This window comes from Canis lupus, chromosome 34 (genome assembly GCF_003254725.2).
Source record: "Canis lupus dingo isolate Sandy chromosome 34, ASM325472v2, whole genome shotgun sequence".
Classification (NCBI taxonomy): Eukaryota; Metazoa; Chordata; class Mammalia; order Carnivora; family Canidae; genus Canis; species Canis lupus.
Genome location: NC_064276.1, coordinates 12,684,717 through 12,711,131, shown reverse-complemented (window position 1 = coordinate 12,711,131; position 26,415 = coordinate 12,684,717). Strand labels below are relative to the sequence as shown.

Genomic DNA, 26,415 nt, shown 5'->3' with positions numbered 1-26,415 from the left:
TGTTTCCAAAGTCCTGAGCACAATGCCTAGTGCAGGGTTACTCAGGGGCCTGTTATTATTATTTCCAGGATATGTGGGGGTAAGGGTGGGTGGTTGGTTCTCTTCTTTCTAGGTGAATGGGGCCACTCAGGAGTTCATGTGGAGTATTCTTACCTTATTGTAACTCCAGGAGAGGAGATCACATTTTCTTGCAAACAAAGTTACGGTTTCATAGATTTTATTGGATCTCAAAAATGGAAAGTACATTGAATCATCTGCTCCAATCCTGTATTGAAGAATAAGCTGTGATTTGGGACTAGAAACAGTGTTTAATTTTCTAAAGTAGGCCTCCAAGACCTATTTAACCCATCATTTGACCTGGGGTTTTCCAAAGCATGAAAGTAGGACCACTTGTATTAGAATCTTACAAGGAGCTTTTTAAAATGCAGGTTCCTGGGTCCTACACCTAAACTGTTTTATCAGAATCTCTAGAGATTGGGCCTGGGAACCTGCATTTCACAGCAGGCCACACTTGAAATCAAGTACCACTCATGTAATGATCAGTACCTTGATTGACAATATTATAAAGTATGCCCAAACCCAGTATCACCCGAAGACTTGGTCATGGTAGATCTGAAATAGGACCATACATCCAGGGCTATTGAACTATCTGACAGTTTTGGCTACTGTTTCTGTTAATTTCTGCTTCAATTATCCAATGAGTTGTCTCTATGCCAGGATAAGCTCAGTCCTGTGGCTCTTGTGAAATTGCATAAGTCAGTGTGGCTCTCTGCTCTTGCAAAAGACCAAGAAATGAATGAATACATGTAAAACTTTAGAACAGAACTGAGCTCATACTAAGTGTTCAAAAAAATGTTAGTCATTAGTATTATCTCTCATTAGAGCAGCAAGAGCATCTGCAGAGAAGTGATGCTGGTTTCTTAGACATGAACTTAAATCTTAGGATCAGTGTCCATTTGATAGCAAAAATAGTTGGAGACAGTCATTAAGATAAAGGAAATGGAACATACCATTAAGACTCCCTAAGTGCATGGCACAGATCGTACTCCCTTGTTTTTGTTGTTTTTACCTGTGAAGAGAACGTAAGATCAGATATGGTTTTACTTTACAGTTTAAATTGTTCTTTGCATCAGCAGAAACGACTCATTTTGGGATGATAGTTCAGTTGGGGATTTATTTATTCTCCTACTCACAAATACACAAGAACACACAAGTACATAGGTTATTGTGAATACTTTTTAGGTTATGGTAAATTATTTGTGCCATATCTGAATTTGAAAAGAGAGATACAGTGTTCATGAACATGGAGAATTTCAGCCACAAAAGAATTCTTAGCTGAAATAGGTAGTGTGTAATTGAGAGAATGTGAAAAAGAATGAGGAAGTAGTTTCTCCAGCATGATGAAAGGGGAAGGTGGTTCTTTTTCCCTTGAGCAAAGCATTCATTAAATGCAAAAGAAAATTACTATGGACTTTTGAGCCAGGAATCCATGATGCCAGCATTTTGCAACAACATCCCCTTTCATCTACAGATCTCACAACAGTTATGGACACTAATTAAGTCTCACCATACTCATACAATTCACTCTGAGTTTTCTTTACTTCCTTTTTACTGAGGAATACCAGGGCAGCAAATGCTTAAAGGGTTTTTAAAAGTTACAAAGCTGGGATTTGAATCCAGTACCCAAAGCTTTTGACCCAGAGAGGAAGGGGACCCATGTGGTGGGTTTGACAGTTGACTCATAGTTGATTTTTTTGGGAGCAGGAAGTGATCTCCAGCAACTCTGAGAGGAAGGAGTAAGCCAGGAGCTCAGGGAGGGCCTAGAGGATCAAGAGTGGGGACCAGAGATCCTGATGTACAGCGAAGGCACATGTACCTGGTGTCTCTGACCATCACACCCCTTCTGCCTCACTTGCCATGTTCCTGAACAGACACATTGGGATTGCAATTCATACTGACTAGTCTAGATTTTTGAGACTGTGAGTGAAGCATGTGTGTGCCAGAGGGGAGTGGTCTGGTATTGGTGGGCAGAGGTGAGTCACTTACCAAGGGAAGCAGCAGTAGGAGGGAAATCAAAGGGCAACAGGTTATGTTACTCCCTCTCACTTGTCATCTTGGCCCTCTTTAAAAAGGAAGAGAAAACAAAGCACAGACTAAGTCTGAGATCAATCTCACATGGCCAATTATGACATATTCAGGTCCTGACTTGTCCAGGACCCAAAATAAATATCTGGGTCTATCAGAACTGTTGAATGGAGGCCAAGAGTAATTTGAAATAACTTACCTTCTCTCTCTCTCTCCTTCCCCTCTCAATATGAGTGTTTAAAGTTCAGGAATGAGTAGTTTCACTTAAGTGGAATAAGAATCAGAAAGGGAGGATGACCAGAAAGCCCCAGGAAAGGCAGATGCAAGTCCTAGGAGCCAAGTAGGAATCTCACAGGCTCAAACAGTATTATATTTCTGAGACTGAATCAAATGTGTAAAAATAGTAGCAAATTACTTACCTCTTCAAAGAAAGCTACACACGAAATTGTAGGGGAATTTATTAGCACATCTAAATCTGAAACAGAAAGGTTATATATTTACAAGGCTAAGTTGCAAATAGGCAGAAGAGAGAAAAAAAGTTTAGTTGCTTTAGTTTTTATTCCAAATCATATCAGTTCATTAGAAACAAATAGTTTATAAAAGGCTTAGTCTATAACTCTAAGAGAAAAATAATACAAGTCAGGAGTATATCCATGTAGATATATATATCTTTCTTCAAGTAATATTAAAATAGTTACAAGTAGCAGTTAACCTGGCTATATTACAGACAAGCTCATGCTTGCATTCTTTCTCACACTGATCTTTTGGAAAAGGGTAAGATAATATTACCTTCACCAAGAACATATGGCAAAAGTGGTCTCTTTGACATTCTCTAATCCACATTATGACAGAAACTGATATTCGTGTTTTGAGAGTACTGAAAGATCTCCAAATGTCTTTTGGGTTATCAAAGAAAGATAAAATGATACTTGATACAGTCCTTTAAAACTGTGATCTAGTTTTAATGGCGAGTTATTTAATGGCCCTTGAAATTTTGGGAAATCCCATATGGTATAAAAACGAATTCTCTTGATCGGAACATGCAATTAACTGGAAAATCCATTCTCTTAAGCTTGCACTGCAACAGACGATTTGCAAAAAAAAGGAAACATGGTCAGGGCAAAACATTTCCTCTTTTTAGAAACGTTGAACTGAGAATGTCCCTCACCAATTACATAGGGTCCCCTGGGCCTCCGCGTTGCACCAGCGGTGAGGTCTCTATGGCAATGCCCCCGGCTGCTGAAGCGGAACACAGGTGACGAGGCGAAGGCGGACGCAGGTGCGAGGACTCCGAGGGGAGAAGGCCCCGCAGGCTCTTCTTGAGCGTCCGGGACCCACGGCCTGCGGGGCCCGCCGGCCTCGCCCTCCCGCCTGTCCCGGGTCCCGGGTCCCGGGTCCCGCCCTGCACCTCCCGAGGCTGCCCCGGCGCCAGGGTGCTGCGCCGGGACTGGGGCTCCTCTGGGGCCCCGCTTCCGTCGCTGCGTCAGCTCCCCTCTCGCGCCCTCAGAGGCGAGGACTCAGGTGAAAGGAGCCCGTTTTGTCCAGCCCCCTGGTCTCATGCAGCCGTTCAGCGTCCCCGTTCAGATTACACTCCAGGGTGGCCGGCGGCGCCAGGGGAGGTAAGTCCCCGGCACACTCTGCCGTGCGCAGGCAGGGGCTGGAAGAGCGGCCTCGCAGGGTGCCCACCTGCCGCGCCCCGGGGGACCCTGCGCGGCCTCCCCGGGGGCGCGGACGTCGGGGGTTGGAGCCTTCCTTGCTGGCTTCCTCCTCCATTTGGCTTGCAAATTCTCGAAAGCAGGAACCGCTTTTTTTTTTTTTAAGACTCACCGGTGGTTCCAGGCACTAGAACACGGCCCAGAACGTGTTCGGTGCTCAGTCGCTCTCTCTTGGTTGAACGAAGGGTCGAGGAAATTACCACCGGCATTTGACACACACCCCCCCCCCCCCCCCCCCCCCGGTGAAGCACGCTTGGGTCTTGGAGTCACAGGCCTGGATTCGAGTCTCAGTTCCACCCCGAAACTAGCTGCGTGACTCTGGGCAAGTCAGATAACCTGTCTGCCTCCTCCCCCCCCCCCTTTTTTTTATTTTAAAGATTTTATTTATTCATCATGGGGGGGGGGCAGAGACACAGGAGGAGGGAGAAGCAGGCTCCATGCAGGGAGCCCGACGCGGGACTCGATCCTGGGTCTCCAGGACCACGCCCTGGGCCAAAGGCAGGCGCCAACCCGCTGAGCCACCCAGGGATCTCCTGCCTCCTCCCTTTGTCCATAAAGAGGGAATAGGAAACGGTATCTATGTGCCTTAGCGGACTTTCTACGTACTACTGTCCATGCTATGCCATCCTCCCCCCCCCCCCCCCCCATTTTAACCATTGTTATTAACCATCCACTGTACTCCTTAAGGGAGGAAGTGAGACAGGCTATCTTTTTTTTTTTATTTTTTTTTTTTTAGAGTTCAATTTGCCAACATATCACATAACACCCAGTGCTCATCCCGCCAAGTGCCCCCCTCAGTGCCCATCACCCAGTCACCCCCGCCCACCTCCCCTTCCACTACCCCTTGTTCATTTCCCAGAGTTAGGTGAGACAGGCTACATTAAGGACCCTTTTTTCTCTCTAGAGGAATAAAACACAGTGGGGCTGAGAGCCTTAAGTGAAGCCCCAGTCCTTCTGTCTGCTTCTGGGTTTGGGTTGGCGGGGTGCTCAGAACTGGGCAGCAAAACTGAGAAAAGAGAAATGCCTAAGGGTGTTTGAGGAATAGAATATTAAAAGCTGGCCAGGGGTACATTTCTCAGCCAAGTTCACACACTCTATCTGGAAATGTGGGTGGTTTGTTAGTGGCTTCCGTGGAGTTGGGAGCTAAGTGAAGGCAGTAAAGACCGCCGTGGTCACCGCGTTATCCACCTCCATCATCCTGTACCGACACACCTGGCACCTGAGAGAGAAGGAAGGAATGTGAGACAGAGGGGTTCGGCGGGGGTGAGGGTCAGAGGAGGAAGACGCAGACCGAGGGGGAAGAGAGGCAAAAACACTTCTCTCCTAGAAATGCACTGATGCTTTTGTGAAAAGACAATTAAAGCAGAATTACTCTCTGGCAGAAGGTCAAATGACGAACATGCGAGGGAACACGTTTAATTAACTAGATAGGAGAGCAGTTGTTCCCCCCAAAGCCACACAGTCTCCCATTTTCATTGCTGAGACGCACAGTTGGATTATTGCTCTTGCCTCTTGCTGAACTCGATGAACCATGCTGACTTTACTCAACCTCATTTGCTGTTTCAAAAGAAGTTGTTAAATAATTTTGTAATTAAAAAATAGAAGGCTGGAAATAATTACCCAAATCTCCTTCTGTAACACAAACAAATTACAGGGAAATACTAATTCAACATGCCAGTGAGACGAGTGTCAGGTGAATCGCCAAGCTTTGATGAACAGCAGCATCTTTCTAAGGAGCGCTTCTTGACGAGTTGCAGTGTTGGCGGGAGAGGCTGCCGGCATCTGCAGGGATCACAGCCAGATGAGCTCGTTCAAGCTCTTTGAAATCAAGTTTGCCTGAGGCTAAGCCAGAAGGTGTCTGTAGCAATGTGTGCGAGAAGGCTGGTGGGAAAGTCAATTCTATCTGCAGGGAAGCAACAGAAGGGGGTGGGTACTGCCTCCACTATGAATAAAACATCTCCAGGTAACACACTGGTCGGAAGTGAAAATATATTGCTGGCAAAAAGGAATAAAAATGCTGTTCACTCATCTCACTGGCTAGAGAGCAAAATTAGATCATTCGGAAATGCTTTGAGGTCCCGGGATAAAAGGCGCTTATAAATACCACAAAGTTAATTACAGGGACCTTTATGGTCTCAGAAAACTGGAAAAAACCCAATATTCAACAATAAGGAAATAGGTAAGGATTTTATGGCATATCCAATGGATGGAATATTATTATGTGGCCAAAAGAAGGGTTACTCACGACCTAAGAATTGCTCACGACATAAGAAAGGGCTTATTACGTTAGGTGAAAAGAAGATTAAAAAAAAAAACCCTCTATATCCAGAATGAGCTCATCCTATTTAAAATAATACAGAGGAGGGGAATAACTCAGCAAGTGAACAGAAATGATCTCTTAAGTGTTAGAATTGTGGGTGATTTTTGTTCTCTTCTGTAGACTTTTCCACATTTTTTGAGTTTCATAATCTGAGCATTAAAAAAGTACATTACTTTAACAAATCCCTTGGACATTTGTTGAGGCCTTCTTTATGGCTTGGTTTGTGGGTAGGTCTCACAACTGTTCCTTATATGTTTGAGAAGAATATACACTCTGTAGGGGACAATATTCTACATTATCATTTAGATAAAAAGCCTGTTACTGTGCTCAAATCTATTTCAAATCAAATTATCTGGTTGAGCTAATCAGTTACTGAGGGAGGATGCAAAAATATCTCCTCAGTTTTTGATGGATTTTGTCTATTTCTTCCTATAGTTCTGTCAGTGAGGCAATGCTATTAGGTATGTATATTGCTAGCTCTTCTAGATGATTCTTTAATCAATATTAGCACCTTCTTTATTTCTAAAATACTTTTTTAAAAATTTTTATTTATTTATGATAGTCACACACACACACACACACACACACACACACACACACACACAGAGGCAGAGACATAGGCAGAGGGAGAAGCAGGCTCCATGCACCGGGAACCCGACGTGGGATTCGATCCCGGGTCTCCAGGATCACGCCCTGGGCCAAAGGCAGGCGCCAAACCGCTGCGCCACCCAGGGATCCCCTAAAATACTTTTTGACCTGAAGGTGCATATCAGCTTGCTTTTCATTAGACTTTCCTGACAAACTTCAGCCTTTTACATCTGCATGTTTCATGTGATTTCTCTCAGCACATAGACAACTCTAATTTCTTACTATTGTGGTCGGAAAAGATACTTAATATGATCTCAATCTTTTTGAATTTATTGACACTTGTTTTGTGGCCTAATGTATGATTCATCCTGGAGAATGTTCCACGTGCACTTGAGAAGAATGTGTATTCTACTGCTTTTGGATGTATGTTCTAAATATATCTATTAAGTCCATTTGGTCTAATGTGTTATTTAAGGCCAATGTTCCCCTACTGATTTTCTGTCTGAATGATCTAGCCATTGATGTAAGTGGGGTGTCAAAGTCTTCTACTACTATTTTATTGCTGCCATTTTTTTTCCTTTTTAGGTCTATTAATATTCACCTTATTTTAGTGCTCCTATGTTGGATGCATATATATATTTATAAATGTTCTATCTTCTTACTGCATTGACCCCTTTATCATTATGTAGTGCTCCTTTTTGTCTGTCATTACAATCTTTGTTTTAAAGTTTACTTTGTCTGATATGAATATAGCTACAACAGCTTTCTTTTTATTCCTATTTGCATAGAATGTCTTTTTCTGCCCCCTACTTTCAGTCTGTGTGTCCTTACTTTTGAAGTGAGTCTCTTGGAGGCAGTATATAGATGGATCTTGCTTTTTTTTCCTTCCCCATACAGGCACTCAGTATTGATTAGAGAATTTAGTATGTTTCCACTTAAATTAATTATTGATAAGTGTGTACTTATTGCCATGCTATTTTTTGTCTTGTTTTATTTTTAAATATGATGATTCATTCTCTGAGCACTTCGTGGGCACCTTAATGATACAAGTAAAATGATCACATGATCCAACAATTCCCCCATTAGTGCAAATCCAAGAAAAATTCTCATGTGGACAATGTTACCTCTCATCCTCTAGGGGTTCCTTCCCCAAACTGGGGAGGTTTCGCACGTGTATATACTGAATCCTTGGAAGCGATATGGGGCACATCTGCAGGGTTTTCTCTCTGCAAAACTCTCCCATCGGATATTCTGTCCTGTGAGCTCCAGCCATCGTGATTTTCCTGGACTCTCAGGTCTGTCTTCTCAACTCAGGGAGTCACTAGGCTCTGCTGGGTTGCCCCTCACCACCCCATACCATAGCCTGGAAACTCTCTCAAGGCAAGAAGATGGGCAGGTACTGATTTACTATCTCACAGGATCACTATCCTTTCACTGACTGATGTCCAGTGTCTTGAAAAATCATCATTCCACATCATTCCACAAACATCCACTACATCATTCCACACATGGTGTACTTTTTGGTTGTTTCAGATAGAAAGGCAAATCCAATCCCTATTATGCCATCTTCACAGAGCAAGCTCATTTGATGAAATGCAATGTTGCCATTTTAATAAATGAACTAGATTAATAATTACATTTTACAGATTGCCTTCCATCTTGAAACAATCTTGATTGAGACTTTTAAATTTGGAGAATAATATATTCTGTCTGGAACTTTTAGCATAGTTGGGAAATACACTTATTATATATATATATATATATATATATACTGAAATATATACTATATATATACTATATATATTATATATATACTAAAAAAAAAATATATATATATATTTTTTTTTGAGAGAGAGTGAGGAGGGAAGAGGACAGGGAGAGAGAGAATCATGGGCAGGCTCCATACTTAGTGCAGAGCTGACTGTGGCGATCAGTCTCATGACCCAAGATTATGACTTGAGCTGAAATCAAGAGTCAGACAATTAACTGACTGAACCACACAGGTGTTCCTCCTGTATATTGATGTTACATACTGAAGACATGAAAGTATGGCTAGGAAAAGCCCAAATCAGTGTGAGGTTGGTGGTGTCTGAATGGGAAGAGACTTAGGGTTCAGGACCAGGAGGAAGTAAAATAAGGGCTTGAACTTTATCTACAATGTCTTATTTTTTTAAATAGAAAATATAAAACAAATATGTAAAAATGCCAGTGTACTAGCATTACTTAAATTCTTTTTTTACATTTGTTTTTATTGAAGTTCGATTTGCCAACACATAACACCCAGTGGTCATTCCATCAAGTGCCCTCCTCTGTGCCTGTCACCTAGTTACCCCAGCCCCCCGCCCACCTCCCCTTCCACAACCCTTTGTTCATTTCCCAGAGTTAGGAGTCTCCCATGGTTTGTCTCCCTCTCTAATTTTTCCCACTCAGTTCCCATCCTTTCCCTTATAATCCCTTTCAGTACATCTGTATCTTTGGGGTAAATACCCAGTAGTGCAATTGCTGGGTCATATGGTAGCTCTCTTTTTTAGCTCTTTTATTTTTTATTTATTTTTATTTTTATTTTTTTCTTTTTTAGCTCTTTGAGGAACCTCCACACAGTTTTCCAGAGTGGCTGCACCAGTTTGCATTCCTATCAACAGTGCAATAGGGTTACCCCGTCTCTACATCCTCACCAACATTTGTTGTTTCCTGTCTTGCTAATTTTCAACATTCTCTTTGGTGGGAGGTGGTATCTCATTATGGTTTCGATTTGTATGTCCCTGATGGTAAATGGTGTGGAGCATTTTCTCACGTGCTTATTGGCCATGTGTGGGTCTTCTTTGGAAATTTTGTGTTCATGTCCTTTGCCCATTTCATGATTGGATTGTTTGTTTCTTGGGTGTTGAGCTTGATAAGTTCTTTATAGATCTTGGATACTAGCTCTTTATCTGATATGTCATTTGCAAATATCTTCTCCCATTCTGCAGTCTGTCTTTTAGTTTTGTTGACTGTTTCTTTTGCTGTGAAGAAGCTTTTTATCCTGATTAAGTCCTAATAGTTCATTTTTGCTTTTGTTTCCTTTGCCTTCATAGATATTTCTTGCAAGAAGTTACTGTGGCCAAGTTCAAAAAGGTTGTTGCTTGTGTTCTCTAGGATTTTGAAGGATATTGTCTCACATTTAGATCTTTCAACCGTTTTGAGTGTAAGAGTCTGGTGTAAGGGAATGGCCTAGTTTTATTCTTCTGCACGTGGCTGTCTAATTTTCCCAACACCAATGATTGAAGAGACTGTCCTTTGCCCAGTGGATATTCTTTCCTGCTTTGTTGAATATTAGTTGACAGAGATGCAAGAGTGGTTCATTGAGGGGCCATTTCTGTGTTCTCTATTCTGTTCCCTTGATCTGTGTGTCTGTGTTTGTGCCAGAACGACACTGTCTTGATGATCACAGCTTTGTAGTACAGCTTGAAATCTGGCATTGTGATGCCCCCGGCATTGGTTTTCTTTTTCAATATTTCTCTGGCTATTCGAGGTCTTTTCTGATTCCACACAAATCTTAAGATTATTTGTAACAATTCTGTGAAGAAAGTCCATCATATTTTGATAGGGATTGCACTGAATGTGTAAATTGTCCTGGTTAACAGACATTTTCGCAATATTAATTCTTCCAATCCATGAGGATGGAATGTTTTTCCATCTCGTTAAGTCTTCCTCAATTACTTTCAGAAGTGTTCTGTAATTTTTAGGGTATAGATTCTTTCTTCTTTGGTTAGGTTTATTCATAGGTATATTAAGGTTTTGGGTGCAATTGTAAATGGGATTGACTCCTTAATTTCTCTTTCTTCAGTCTCATTGTTAGTGTATAGAAATGCCACTGATTTCTGTGCATTGATTTTGTATCCTGCCACATTGCTGAATTGCTGTATGAGTTCTAGGAATCTTGGGGTGGAGTCTTTTGGGTTTTCTATATATAGTATCATGTCATCTGCGAAGAGGGAGAGTTTGACTTCTTCTTTGCCAATTTGAATGCGTTTTGTTCCCTTTTGTTGTCTGATTGCTGAGGCTAGGACTTCTAGTACTATGTTGAATAGCAGTGGTGAGAGTGGACATCCCTGTCCTGTTCCTGATCTTAGGGGAAGGGCTCTCAGCTTTTCCCCATTGAGAATGATATTTGCTGTGGGCTTTTAATAAATGGCTTTAAAGATGCTGAGGAATGTTCCCTCTATTCCTAACTCCGAAGAGTTTTGATCAGGAATGGATGCTGTATTTTCTCAAATGCTTTCTCTGTATTTATTGAGAAGATCATATGGTTTTTCTCTTGTTTTTTCTCTTGTTGATATAATCTATCATGTTGATTGTTTTATGAGTGTTGAACCACCCTTGCATCCTGGGGATAAATCCCACTTGGTCATGGTGAATTCTCTTCTTAATGTACTATTGGATCCTATTGGCTAGATCTTGGTGAGAATTTTTGCATTTGTGTTCATCAGGGATATTGGTCTATGATTTTCCTTTTTGGTGGGGTCTATGTCTGGTTTTGGGATCAAGGTAATGCTGGCCTCATAAAATGAGTTTGGAAGTATTCTGTCCATTTCTATCCTTCGGAACAGCTTTAGTAGAATAGGAATTGTTTCTTCTCCTTTTTTTTTAAAGATTTTATTTATTTATTTATTCATGAGAGACAGAGAGAGAGAGAGAGAGAGAGAGAGGCAGAGACAAAGGCAGAGGGAGAAGTAGGCTCCATGCAGGGAGCCCGATGTGGGTCTTGATCCCGGGTCTCCAGGATCATGCCCTGGGCTGAAGGCGACGCTAAACTGCTGAGCCAACCGGGCTGCCCAAATTGTTTCTTCTTTAAACATTTGATAGAATTCCTCTAGGAAGCCATCTGGCCCTGGACTTTTGTGTCTTGGGAGGTGTTGGATGACTGCCTTAATTTCCTTGCTGGTTATTGGCCTGTTCAGGTTTTCTATTTCTTCCTGTTCCAGTTTTGGTAATTTGTGGTTTTCCAGAAATGCATCTATTTCTTTTAGATTGCTTAATTTATTGGCATATAGCTGCTCATAATACGTTTTTTAAATGGTTTGTATTTCCTTGGTATTGGTTGTGATCTCTCCTCTTTCATTCATAATTTTATTAACTTGAGTCTTTTTTCTTTTTAATAAGGCTGGCTAGGGGTTTATCTATCTTATTAGTTTTTTCAAAGAAGCAACTCCTGGTTTTGTTGATCTGTTCTACAGTTCTCCTGATCTCTATCTATATCATTAAGTTCTGCTTGAGTCTAGTATCTCTCTTCTGCTTTGTTTAGCCTTTACTTGCTGTTCTTTCTCCAATTCCTTTAGGTGTGAGCTTAGCTTGTGTATTTAAGTTTTTCCAATTTTTTGAGGGAGACTTGTATTGTGATGTATTTCCCTCCTAGGACCCCTTTTGCTGTATCTCAAAGATTTTGAATGGTTGTATCTTCATTTTCATTAGTTTCCATGAATCTTTTTAATTTTTCTCTAATTTCCTGGTTGACCCATTCATCTTTTAGTAGGATGCTCTTTAACTGCCATGTGTTTGAGTTTCTTCCAAATGTTTTCTTGTGATTGAGTTCTAGTTTCAAACCATTGTAGTCTGAAAATATGCAGGGGACAATCTCAATCTTTTGGGATCAGTTGAGACCTGATTTGTGACCCAGTATGTGGTCTATTCTGGAGTAAGTTCCATGTGCACTTAAGAAGAATGTGTATTCAGTTGCATTCGGATGGAAAGTTGGGTATATATTTGTGAAATTTATTTGACCCAGTGTATAATTTAAGGCCCTTGTTTCTTTGGTGATGTTCTGCTTAGAAAATCTGTCATTTGCTGAAAGGGCCGTGTTGAAGTCTCCTGCTATTAGTGTATGATTATCCAAGTATGTCTTTACTTTGGTTATTAATTGATTGATATACTTGGTAGCTCCCACATTATGGACATCAATATTCATGATTGTTAGGCCTTCTTGTTGGATAGACCCTTTAAGTATGATATACTGCCCCTCTTCATTTCTTACTACAGTCTTTGGTATAAACTTTAATTTACATGATATGATGATTGCTACCCCAGCTTTCTTTTGAGGACCATTTGAATGGTAAATGAGTCTCGACCTCTTCATTTTCAGGCTGGAGGTGTCCTTAGGTCTAAAATGAGTCTTGTAGACAGCAAATGGATGGGTCTTGCTTTTTTACCCAGTCTGATACCCTGTATCTTTTGATGGGATCATTTAGCCCATTCACATTCAGAGTAACTGTTGAAAGATATAAATTTAGTGTCATCGTATTACCTAATCAGTCTCTGGTTTTGTGGATTGTTTCTTTGGGCTCCCTTTTTCTTTTACAGGGTCCCCCTTAATATTTCTTGTAGAGCCAGTTTGGTGGTCACATATTCTTTCCGTTTCTGCCTATCCTGGAAGGTCTTTATCTCTCCTTCTATTCTGAATGACAGCCTTGCTGGATAAAATATTCTTGGCTGCATGTTCTTCTCATTTATGACCCTGTATATATCATGCCAGCCCTTTCTGGCCTGCCAGGTCTCTGTGGAGAGGCCTGCTGTTAATCTGAGATTTCTCCCTATATAAGTTAAGAATCACTTGTCTCATGCTACTTTAAGAATTTTCTCTTTATCTTTGAAATTTGCTTGTTTCACTATTAAATGTCGAGGTATGAAACAGATTTTATTGATTTTCAGGGGTGGTCCTGTCTATCTCTTGGTTTGAATGCCTGTTTCCTTCCCCAGATTTGGGAAGTTCTCAGCTATGATTTGTTCAAATATACTTTGGAGTCCTTTCTCCCTCTCAGCCTTTTCTGGAATCCCAATTAGATGTATATTCTTCCTTCTCAGGCTATCATTTATTTCCCTAGGCCTTTCCTCATGGGCTCTTAATTGTTTTCCTCTTTTTCCTCACCTTCCTTCCTACCATCAGCTTGTCTTCTATGTCACCCACTCTCTCCTCCCCCTCATTAACCCTAGCAGTTAGGACATCCAGTTTGGATTGCATCTCATTTAATATATTTTTAATTTTGGCCTGATTAGATCTCAATTCTGCAGTAATAATGTCTCTGGCATCATTTACACTTTTTTTCAGAGCCACCAGTAGCTGTGTAATTGTCCTTCTGAATTGAATTTCTGACATTGTATTTAAATCCAAATTCTGTAACTCTGTGGCAGAGAGTATTGCTTCTGGTTCTTTCTTTTGTGGCGAATTCTTCCTCCTAGCCATTTTGTCCAGTGCAGAGTAGCTGTATGAGTGGGCTGAGTCAAAAATATCAACCATGACCTAAGTAAAATACACCCTAGAGGATTCTGAAGAGGTCAGAGACCAGAAAATAAAAGAAAAAGAGAAACAGAAGAAAATAAAACAAAAGGACCAGTAAAGTGAAAAACAAATTTTAAAACAAAATAGTAAAAAGAAGAAGCCAAAAACCAAAAACAAAGAAGAAGAAAAAAGAAAAGAAAGTAAAGAAAAGAGAAAGAAAAATAAAGGGGAGATGGTGGTGGTGAGGAAGTGGTAGTGGAGAAAGAATATAGTCTACCTGAGGGGTTCTAGAGGGTGATCCTCTTGGTTCTGAGTGTATTTTGTCCTGTATGTTAGAAGATGCTCAATCCCAAATTTATACAAACCAGCAATACTTATATAAAGCCCCAACATTGACCACAAAAAAGATGGGGGTGGAATGGGAAGGAAGAGAGAATATAATCTCACAAAATGAACCGGTAGGGTATTCCACTTGGTTCTGATTGTATGTTGGTCATGTTTTAGAAGGTACCAGCTCCACCATTGTAAAACAAAATGAGGCAGAAGAAACAAAAAACAAATACCTGTATCTCATATATCTACCAAAATTAAATTGAATACGTTGAAGGGAATCCAGAAGTAAAAAAATAAATCTAAGACATGTAATTGTAGAAGTATGAAAGTCAAAAAAGAAAAAACTTCAAAATGAAGGGTTGGTAAAATATTGTAGTTAAGGTGGGAAAAGAGAAAAAATATTGGAAATTTTTAGTCTGATATAAAAATGAGCCATAATGGAGAAAGAAAGAAAGAAGGAAGGAAAGAAAGAAAGAAAGAAAGAAAGAAAGAAAGAAAGAAAGAAAGAAAGAAGAAAGAAAGAAAAAAAGAAAAAAAGAAAGGACCCTCTAGTTCTTTTATACTATTTTCCCTCAGTTCTGGAGCTTTCCAGTGCTGCTTGGTCAAAAACTTGCTCTTCCTCTGCTATTCCAGCTGGTCTTCTGGGGGAGGCGGTGCTGTGCTGATTCTCAGGTGTGTGCCTGGGTGGAGATGCCCCACCCCTTGCTGGGTGCTGGGCTCAGTGTGACCTGTTTACCCCGTGAGGCCTCTGTTCCCTGGTGGGCCCACCCCTCCCAGGCATGAGGTGAAACAAGGTGGAATGACAACAATGGTGGCAGCCATATTTCCAGCTCTGGAGTCAGCTCCCTGAGTGTGACTACCCACAGGCCCCAGTCCGTACTGGTCTAAATGCTCCCAGCAGCTGGCACTGTTCCCAGGGGTGCTGCTCTGCACAGCTTGGGGGTGCCCATGGCAGGAGAGTTACCACTGTCCTATGCTCCCCCCCACTTCCTTTTGTCCCAGGGGACAGGATTGCCGGCTGTGTCTGATTGGTCCCCTGGGATCCAGGGCCCTGTCCCACTGGACCCACGCTCCCAGGGGCCATGACTCTGGAAGGGAACGGAGCACAGTTACCTCCATCAGGAGCTGCTGTCTGACTGACTGGCTTCTCCCAATTGCCTCCAGGGGACTGCGGTGCTCCAACCCTTTACCGAGATCGACCTGTGGTTTGTGGTGAGCTTTCCCTTGAGTGCCCTTCCTGTTATAGTGACTCTGGGAATCTTGAGGCTTCACTGCCCCTCCTGCGGTTCTGCCCGATTTCCCTGCTGAGCTGTTTTCCATCCCGGAACACTCCTTTGCAGATTTTTAAAGTTCCTGCTTCTCTAGGGTGGGCCTTTCCTCTCGCAGCTTGGCTTTAGCCGGGCTCCTTGCAGTGCCCCTCCCCCACTTTATTCTTTTTTATTTTTTTCCCACCTTCCTACCTTGTTAGAAGCCAAAACTTTTCTCTCTGTAGCGTTCCAGCTGGTCTCTCTTTAAATCTCAGGTCAAATTCATAGGTGTTCAGGATGTTCTGAAAATTATCTAGGTAAGTGTGTGGGGCCAGAGGAGTTGAGGACCCTACTCTTCTGCCATCTTGCCCCTCCCTCCCTCCCTCCCTCCCTCCCTATTGCCATGTTGTTAATTGTTTCCTGGCCGTTTTTGTAGTTCTTCTCTTTTTCTCATCCCTTGTATTTTGATGACTTTCTTTAGTGTTGTGTTTAGATTCCTTTCTCATTTGTATGTGTGTGTATTTACCATCTGTTTTTGCTTTGTGGTTGCTATGTGGTTCACATATATCATCTTATGTATATAACAGTTGATTTTAAGCAACTTAAATTTGAACACATTCCAAAACTACATTTTTTACTCCCTTCTCTGGAGCTATTTTATGTTTTCCATGTCACATTTTCCATGTTTTATTTTATGTATCTCAACTAATTATTATAGATTTAGTTAATTTTACTACTTTATAAGTGGCTAATTCACTACCTTTACTATATATTTACCTGTTCTAGTGAGAGTTTTTATTTTCTATGTTTTCTTATCAATTAGTGCCATTTCTTTTCAGCTGAAAGAAATCTCTTTAACATTTTTTGTAAGGTCAGTTTAGGATTGATGTACTTCTTTAGCTTTTGATTATGTGGCAAACTTTTTATATCTCCTTCAGTCCTGAATGATAACCTTGCTGGATAGTGTATTCATGTTTTTTTTTTTTTTCTTTCAACATTTTGAAAATGTCAGGCCACTCTCTTCTGGCCTGCAAAGTTTCTGCTGAGAAATCTACTGTTAGCCTTATGGGGTTTCCTCTGTACAAAACAATTTGTTTTTCTCTTGCTGCTTTAAGATTCACTCTTTACTTTGACCTTCTGACATTTTAATTATAATGTGTCTTATTGTGGATTTCTTTGGATTTATCTTTTATGGAACTCTCTGGGCTTCCTAGAGTTGGAGGTCTGTTTCCGTCCCTAGGTTACAGAGGTTTTCAGAAATTATTTCTTCAGATAACTTTTCTGCCACATTTTCTCTTCTCATTTTGGGACCCCCTATAATGTGAATGCTATTTTACTTGATGTTGGTCCCTTAAGTTGTCTTAATTTTTAAAAATTCCTTTTTCTGGGGATGCCTGGGTGGCTCAGCAGTTTAGTGCCTGCCTTTGGCCCAGGTCGTGATCCTGGAGTTCTGATCCGGTCCCACATCTGGCTCCCTGCATGGAGCCTGCTTCTCCCTCTGCCTGTGTCTCTGCCTCTGTGCCTCTCATGAATAAATAAATAAAATCTTTTAAAAATTAAAATAAAATTCCTTTTCCTGTTTTGCTGCTCTGTCAGAGTGAGTTTTATTGTTTTGTCTTCCAGTTTGCTGATGTCTTCTGTTTTATTCAGTTTGCTATTGAACTCCTTACTGTGTATTCTGCAGTTCAGTTATTATGTTCTTCAGTTCTGTGATATCTGCTTAGTGCTTCCTTGTAATTTCTCTCTCTTTGTTGAATTCTCACCATGTTCATTCATCCTTCTCCTGAGTTTGATGAACATCTTTATAACCACTATTTTGAATTCTTTATTAGGTAGATTACTTATATATTTTTCTGAGGTTTTGTCCTGTTTTTTTCATTTGGAACATATTTCTTTTTTCCCTCATTTTGCTTGACTCTTTTTCTATGTATTGGGCAAAATAGCTCCTTCTCTCAGTCTTGAAGGAATGGCCTTGGGTAGGAAAGGAATCTTCTAATTCACCCTTTTTCCTAACTCTTGGTTGTCACTCAAAGCTTTATAGTTGTCTAAACTGCTTGACTTTTTCTGTATGTGTCCCAGCTGCTGAGGGTATGTCAAGACCTGTCAGTATTCCAAGGGGGAGGAATTTCATTTAGTCCCTAGTTTAAGGTTGATTGGAAGCCAGACCCTCAGGCAACAACTGTAAAAGTATGCAAATATATACAGTCTTCTGGGGCTGCAATTGGAAACCTAGCTGGCCTTTATACCAGGTGATCTAAAGGTGTTTTCTGGATGAGAATTGCAAAAACGGGCTCCAGACAAGTGTAAGGCTCCTTCTGGGAGGTCTTATTGAGCTGAAGCAGGACCAAGAGGGTGTGTAACGATTGTGTATCCCTGCTTATGTTCTCTGGGAGTGCTTCCTTAGCCTCTAGATGTATGGCAAATCTGAAGCCTGTACTTCGGGCTGAAGCTCCAGGCTAAGTAAATAGGCCTTTTTCAGAGGCAGATTGTGTGTTTCAGTCTGCTATCTGTGCATTGCTCTGGAGGTGGTGGCCTGCTAAGAACTGTCTTTCCAATTGTTACATTCCGTGGAACTCAGGAACACCAGTGTCTTTGCCACCAGGGTCAGGTGATCAAAGGTTGTCTCCTGTGTGGATGCTGTCCATGCACACTGAAATTGTGCCCATTGTATATCAACAAGTATAATCGGATCTATTAAATCAATCTTTTGAAAGTGCCAGAGAGACATCATAATAAGCTTCTTCATGCACTGATTCCATGGACATCTTACACTCGACCTCCAGGATGACTTACAATATGAAGCAACTAAAGTCCAGTTTCAGAACATAAGGGAAAAGACAGTGTATTGGGTATTGGAAACTTACAAAATATCCAAATCTTACTTTATGGCTAAAATCTTAGTCTCTCATATTTGTTGACAAATTATAAAATGTACTGCCTCAAATTTCATTAACAAAGTTTTCTCCCTGCCCATTCTCTGAGGGTGGGATCATAGCAGGTGAGTGAAATATCAAATGAGATTAAAAATCTCCAAACCAGGTTCTTGATTCCTGGTATAATAAAGTAGTACTAATGAGGGAATGTTGCCATCCTCTGAGGCCAGTGCTTCCCAGTAGGGTTCCTAGAAAATCCTAGATTCCTTGACATTCCCCTCATTGTCTTTGAATTCTGAAGATGTTGCCAGGGAGAAAAGGAGAGAAAGGAGAAGGATGTGGGATAAATAATATATACTTTTGAAAAAATATATATACTTTTGGAAGAAAACAACTAGCAATTCCCTTGACAAGGTTTTTGTTTAGTTTTAAATTTTAGTAAGCCTTATATGCAGTTTGATGGTGTTTGAGTTTCTACAATTATAACTGCATTTGTTTGTCTTAAGATTTTGTTAAGACTCTTAAAGCAGAAATTCCTCTGCGACCCAAATGCCTACTGAGCAAGGAACAGCAAATCAATGACATTGACTACAGGAAGTGGTGGGACTATGTCAAGTTGGAGAATGCATGCTGGTCCATAGGGGCAGCCTCTGCTTGGCTTGGCCAGCTGTTCATAGGCAGGAGTGTGGGCCTTATGATTTTTTCAAAAGTCAGAAATCAGCACTTTAATGAGAAACTTCATGATTTTTAAAGTGTTAGAAATTAATCCCACATTAAAAAAACACAGAGAAGGTCAAATTAAACAGGTCTGTGGGCTGGATGCTGTCCATAGGTCACCAGTTAGCAACATTTGTTTTGGACTTTACTGTTCACTGGACCCTCATCGTGAGATAAGTTATCATATCCTTTGCTGGTACAGAGCAGAGAGAAGAAGAAAAATGTAGGGCGATTTACACAGAGCTGTGAGTGAACAGAGAGGAAGAGAAGAGGGGTGAGAGAAGAGAAGACAGCAGTGAAGTCTTCATTATTCTGAATGGATTGGCTATGGGGCACCAAGTCCCCTGGTAAATACGCTGCCTTTCCATGCAAAGAATAATATAAAGAACAAATCAAATCCTATTTCCGGATGCTGTTAATTCTGCTTTACAAGTGTTGAACCACCCTTGCATCCCGGGGATAAATCCCACTTGGTCATGGTGAATAATCTTCTTAATGTACTGTTGGATTCTATTGACTAGATCTTGGTGAGAATTTTTGCATCTGTGTTCATCAGGGATATTGGTCTATAATTGGATGCTGTTAATTCTGAATCTGAACTTTCTGAGTCATTCTTTACATATGGAACTCATTAAAGAATGTAAAAATTGGGCAGCCCGGGTGGCTCAGTGGTTTAGCGCTGCCTTCGGCCCAGGGCGTGATCCTGGAGACCCGGGATCGGGTCCCACGTCGGGCACCCTGCATGGAGCCTGCTTCTCTCTCTGCCTGTGTCTCTCATGAATAGATAAAATCTTAAAAAAAAAAGAATATAAAAATTATTTTTAGGGGGAATATGTAATATCTCTGACAGATAAGCAAGTTCATAACACCTATTTACATAACAAATGAAAACTACTTATAGGTAATTCTTTTCTAGTCCTCAAACAGATCTCTAAAGACTTCCTATTGTTATATGTAAAAAATATTATGTTATAATATTTAATAACACATAATTTTAGCTTGTTTAGGTGGACTTTTTACCAAGCCCTGAACATGGGATTTCATTGTGTTGCTCTGAACCTGTTCACTATCCTCAGGTGGATGGCAAATGGGATCATCCCTCCACCCACCATGGGTTGGTAAATATTTCCATTTCTTTATTAGCTTATTGAAATATCTTCTTCCTACTTCCTCCAAAGGACAGCCTTCACTGCCTCAGGGAAGAATAGGAATATAGACCACCATGATGGAGACCTACCAGATGTGCACAAAAAGCTGCCGCCCAGTGCTGGAGAGGACCGAGCCATGCTGCTAGGGTTCGCAATGATGGGCTTCTCAGTCCTCATGTTCTTTTTGCTTGGAATAACTATCCTAAAGCCTTTCTTGCTCAGGTAAGAAACAGAAAAAGGAGACCCAGAATTTTCAATTCAGATCAAGCACAATGGTAGAGAAGAGGAGACTGGCTTTGGCTTCTTCAGCTCTCCTGATCATTGTCTAAAGAAAGCTGAATCACCTGTTTGTCTCTCAGTGCTGGGAGGCAGTTGGGTGTGGAGGACGGGATGGTAAGAAAATAGGAGATATTTCTTTGCCACTACCCCTCTTCATTCTGAAAAATACTTTCAACAACTAATCCATAAATTAGATATGCATTTAGGTAAGAAATTCTTCCTTTAACAAGCAGATACCACAGGGAATGGTTAATTTAAGTCTTTTACATGAGCACAATAAAAGTTATTTAAGTCTGAGTTTTTTGAGTTTGACAATGTCTATCTAGCACATAGTAGTTGCTCAATAAATATTAGTTTCCTCCTTCTGTTTTCATTGGTTTCCTTATTAAATACATCTAATAACCATTATCATTTATTAAACATATACTATATGCCAAAATAGACTATGTTTTATCCTATTTAAGTCTATAGCAAAACTGATGGTAGCATTATTTTATCATTTAAATTTTCCTTTTATAAATGAGAAAGCTGAGACTCAGAAAAGCCAAGTAACTTGCCCAAGGTCACTTAGCAGTAAAGAACCTGCCTATCATTTTGATAGAAGACTCCTTGCCTCCTAATACTTAAATGAAGTTAGCAGCATTTGAGGGGGGCAGGAATGAGAGATCTCATTAGGGCAGGGGAAGAGCTCTTTAATTTTGGAGGTGGCTTATACAATATGGGTTACTTTGAGGGAGGGCAGTACTGAGTAGGGGAAAAGCAAGGGACACAAAAGTAATAGATGGCCAGGGGACTGGGCAGAGGGAGGCCTAGGAGTTCAGTGAAGAGAAAGGGTCATAGGATGGGCAGTAGGTGACCTGTTTTGTTATTTATCGGATTCTTCTCTTGCCATTCCTAAGTTACCATTATTAGGGCAATAATGTGGCAGTCACCATTGCTACAGCACACAGTGCCACTATTAGAAGGGCCCAGGAGAACTGTCCCCCTACGTATTAGTCCCAGGAGAATATGTTCTGCTTCTGATCAACCAGTCTTTTGTTCTTTTTTTTTTATAAATTTATTTTTATTGGTGTTCAATTTGCCAACATGTAGAATAACACCCAGTGCTCATCCTATCAAGTGCCCACCTCAGTGTCCGTCACCCAGTCACCCCCACCCCCCACCCATCTCCTCTTCCACCACCCCTACTTCATTTCCCAGAGTTAGGAGTCTTTCAGGTTCTGTCTCCCTTTCTGATATTTACCACTCATTTTTTCTCCTTTCCCCTTTATTCCCTTTCACTATTTTTTATATTCCCCAAATGAATGAGACCATATAATGTTTGTCCTTCTCTGATTGACTTATTTCACTCAGCATAATACCTTCCAGTTCCATCCACGTTGAAGCAAATGGCTGAGTAATATTCCATTGTATACATCCAGCCTTTTATTCTTGGACACCAAAAATCCTATATGTGGTTGTATTTCCTTACAACCAATTGCTTTGGCTACTAGGAAGATCAGAGCCAAATTTGTGGCCCAGTTCTCACAATTGTAAGGGATCTTATGGTCTTCAGGTTACATGATTGTACCTTACTCTTGACTTCTAGCTCTCTCTCTCTCTATATATATATGTATATATAGACTTAGACTTGTCCTTATATATATATATTTACTATATATATAATTACTCCATTATATAATTACTATATATAATTACTATAAATATATATAACTACTCCATTTTATATAGATAATATAACATATAATATACATATATATATATATATATATATATATATATATATATATTTCTGTATATCTATCTACCTAGCTAGTTAGCTGCATTACACATATCTATGTAAGCTGAATAAATTGTGTGTATGTGTGTGTGCACGTGTGTGCAGGTCCAGGTCAGATTATTTTTTAAATGTGATAATTTGGGAAGTGGTTTGAGGATACATTCTGCAACCTGACATGAAACTGTTGCTTGTATTTAAATTTCACTTTCCTAAGCATTTCCTAAGCATTTCTGCAAATTGTTTGCTTAAAGTAATTAAGTGAATGCTGAAGAGTGGTGCATTCTCATCTGTCTCTTGCCTTGTGATCTTGTGCCACTTCAGGGAGTGGTTTTGCTCCATTGAAGGTGGCCTGAATAGCTCATACCTGTCCCCACTCCCTTAGATTCTCATCAAATGAGGTATTTTGCCTATTTGTAGACAAATAGACAAACAGTGTGTGTCTATTGAAAGAACATGCTAATGTTTTCAGCTCTAAATGCATCCCTGGTTCTACTTGAGAGGCCTGGTCCGGTCCTTGTGCATAGGAAAAAACGTTCTGTTCTCCATATTGGAACTTTCTGAAATCTTCAAGGAAAGTTCAACCATATTCAGTTCAGCCCTCAGTTAGGATTCAGAGAGCTTAAGTTTTAACACAGGCAAACAAGCAACTCTAAAGTATCATTTTAAGATGCTTAGTGTAAATAAGTACAGAATTTAATTTTGTGAAAAAGCAGGCTAGTGTTAAACCTGTGGAAGGAACCTTATTTTCCATGTTTGTATTTTCACTTGTCCAACATTTTATCATATTTAGGCTGCATCCAGTGATTTTTTTTAATGCCCTGGCCTTGAGATTATTTTAAACTGTACTGTGTCCCAAGTTTATTATGTTAATAAAGAAAAATGCTTACCTATGGCCAATGATCCTAATGGGAGTGCAATGTGAACCTAGTTTCAATGAGGCTTTTCAAACATTGACTTTAGAATTTGCTGATCTCATTTGTGTTTAAGTCACCAGGAGATCAATACAAGGATCCACCTAGGTGTGTGAGGGTACCTGAGGAGCTGGCTGTATGTTCAATCAAGCATTTCCTCTCACCTTCATTTACTTTATCTTAGACTTGTCCTCTAATACTTTCCTATATATTTGTTTTTTCAACACTACCACAAAAATCTTCATGGGCAGGAATTTTGTCTACCACTTCTCATAGCACCTAGAACATTCTGTGTATGTAGTACATGTGCAAATTCTTAAGAAATGTTTTCCAAGTAAAACTTAATTCAGTGTAACACTTATTGAGCCTCTACTATGTGGGAGGCATGGTGTTTCATGCTTTGAGGAACATAAAGATGAATGTAGCTCCTGACTTTAAGGAACTTGATAGCAAAAACAGTAAGTTTTCTAATGAGAATTCCTTCTTTGATTTGTATTTGGCTCTTTGGAAGTAGAGTGAGTAAATGGAACTGTACCTTGTTACTAGAATTATGGAGGCTATATTGACTAAGGGCCACATTGACTGTGGTTGGACCTCTTCGAAAGGGACATTTTTGTCAGGACAGGCCAACGGGTACATCTTGAGATGACGAGGCATGAAAGAGGATGAGATTCCTGAGTATGTGGTTACAGTAATATTTGTCAAAGCATGGTTTACAAATACCTGCATCTTAAATACTGCTAAATATAGATTCTTGGGTTTGAACTCAGATCAACTGAGCCCAAATCTCTGGGAGTTAAGCCATAGAATTCACAAATTCTTCACTCTAACAAACTTGGGCGAGTGATTCTGAAGTTTGAAAACCATTGATCTAAGGGTTGGTGTGGCAAGAAATATGTGCGGAGGATAATAATTGAAATGAAACTTAGCAATTTGCTATTTATCCCCTTTCTCAATGTTCTCCATGTTCCCTAATCATTATGTACCTTCTGTAATGGTTCTACATTACCTTGAAATAAACAAATGCCTTAGGTTATCACATTAGAAATATAAAACTATGGGCACCTGAGTGGCTCAGTCAATTGAGCATTTGATTCTTTCATTTGATCATGGTTCAGGTCATGATCTTGGGGTTGTGAGATCGAACCCTGTATCAGGTTCCACACTGGGCAGGGAGTCGGCTTGAGATTCTCTCTCCCTTTCCCTCTGCCCTTCTCTCTCTCTTAGAAAAAGAAAGAAATATTAAAACTAAATTTGTAGAGAGTGAAGATCATTATTTTTTTCCAATTAAAGCACTCAGAGAGAAGAATCAAACTGTACCGTCATCCGCACTCATATCATGGATGACTGGATGGACTGTGCTTTTATCTGTGGTGTGGATTGCCGGGGCGAGGGGAAATACCCATGTCTTCAGGTGTTTGTGAACCTCACCCATTCAGGTCAGAAAGCTCTCCTACACTATAATGAAGAGGCTGTCCAGATAAATTCCAAGGTAATGTAAAGTTCATGTAGTTAAAGAGTTCTAATTATAGCCCCCTTTCCATGCCAGACTGTCTCCAGCAGAGTGCAGTACCTGGGACCATCTCTGGGGATAAATCTGTTTCCCTCCAGTGAATGCCTCTATAGTGGTCTAATCAGGATAAATAAAGCTAAAAACATTCTTGGAGGTAAAATCAGGGTACATAGAATGGAAAGGAATGATTCCAATTTCACAAACTAGTGTCTGACATTTATAGGCTGAGCCAGTGAACAGTCATTTGGGGGCAGTCTTACTTTTAGAGGTCCCACTCCCTATCATATCAAAAATGTTAAAATATACTTACAATCCATCTTAAATCAAGTAAACAATTTTTCTTATCAAAGAAATTAAAGGAATATTATAATTCTGAGTTTAATAGGTTGCTTGATTGGTTCATATGATGTATAGTATACATTTACACCTAACTATGAAAGTTAGGTTGCATTAGATTAGTTGACATGCTATACTTTGTTGTCTTTACTTAGGTACTAATCAGTCTTATGATTTGTTTTGTTTTGGATGCAATAATTTTTAAAGTCTCAAACGTTTCTGTAGGACCTAAGCACAGTGCTCTCAGTGCCTAGTGGATATGCTTTAAAAAAAAAAAAATCACCAGCTGACAGATCCCTTCTTCACTGGTTCTGTCTGCCAGGAACCAAAGCCTATGTAGGATCCCTCTCTGTGGGCCTAGGGCAAAGCCTCAACATGCTATCTTTTAGGGGAAGATTTTACTATGGGAAATCAAGATAAATATGCTAGAGGCATTAATAGGTGTTGAAAGCATATAGTGATCTCAATAGACATTTGTTGAATGGATAGAGACTGAGTGCCTGTATGTGGAGGGAGCGTGGTCCTTATGAGGCTGGTCACTGCATCTTCTGCAATGTCTGTATTCTAAGAATTTTTCCCCACATTTCTGCTTTATGCCTGGAAATGGCTCTTTCACTCTGTGCCCTCCTGCCCACTCTTCATGAGCTCTGCAACAGGTTTCATCATTGAAACTCTCCAGTAATAGCTTCAGTTTTAAGGTCTTTCTGAATTAAAGCTGTTGTTTAAATGTGTGGTCTTTCAGTGTCCTCATCTTCCTTCCTCTTCCATATTCCTAGTGCTTTTACACACCCAAGTGCCACCGAGACAGGAATGATTTGCTCACCAGCGCTCTGGACATAAAGGAGTTCTTCGATCACAAAAATGGGACCCCCTTTACATGCTTCTACAGCCCAGACAACCAATCTGAAGATGTCATTCTCATAAAAAAGTATGACCAAATGGTTCTCTTCCACTGTTTATTTTGGCCTACGCTGACTCTGCTAGGTGGTGCCCTGATTGTTGGCATGGTGAGATTAACACAGTACCTGTCCCTACTGTGTGAAAAATATAGTGCTGCACACAGAGATGAGGTGGGTGGCAAAGTACCTTATGTGGAACAGCATCAATTCAAACTGTGGAGTGTGGGGAGGAGCAAAGCAAGGAGCAGAGAGATCTTAAGATGGTGGCCAGATTAAAGTCTTGGCCTATGGATGCTTGGTGCTTTTTGCCTCTGAGGACCTAATGACGCCACTTGCAGACTAACCATGTTAGAGGCAATTCAAACATTTAAAAAGTCTCATTATGTATTCTAGTTTTTCTATAAATACATACAAACTCA

General features: G+C 40.4%; 1 protein-coding gene and 1 long non-coding RNA gene across 4 annotated transcripts; one reads left to right on the top strand and one right to left on the bottom strand.

Moving 5' to 3' along the window:
- Positions 1 to 159: 159 nt before the first annotated feature.
- LOC112662810 (uncharacterized) lies at positions 160 to 3,818 on the bottom strand. The gene is made up of 5 exons (XR_004811861.2): positions 3,254 to 3,818; positions 2,505 to 2,560; positions 2,047 to 2,122; positions 1,011 to 1,069; positions 160 to 265 (listed from the first exon to the last, which is right to left on the bottom strand). It is a non-coding gene; the product is annotated as an uncharacterized LOC112662810 (long non-coding RNA).
- Positions 3,286 to 26,415, top strand: KCNMB3 (potassium calcium-activated channel subfamily M regulatory beta subunit 3). Of its 3 annotated transcripts, none has more exons than XM_025451163.3 (4): positions 3,286 to 3,704; positions 20,309 to 20,500; positions 24,542 to 24,740; positions 25,874 to 26,415. In XM_025451163.3, the coding sequence occupies exons 1-4, from the start codon at positions 3,643 to 3,645 to the stop codon at positions 26,270 to 26,272; spliced, it is 852 nt and encodes a 283-aa protein (XP_025306948.1). In that variant the 5' UTR covers positions 3,286 to 3,642; the 3' UTR covers positions 26,273 to 26,415. The 3 variants fall into 3 exon arrangements, with proteins under 3 accessions (XP_025306948.1, XP_025306950.1, XP_025306949.1); XM_025451165.3 differs by lacking the exon at positions 3,286 to 3,704 and adding an exon at positions 18,126 to 18,538; XM_025451164.3 differs by lacking the exon at positions 3,286 to 3,704 and adding an exon at positions 18,708 to 18,827.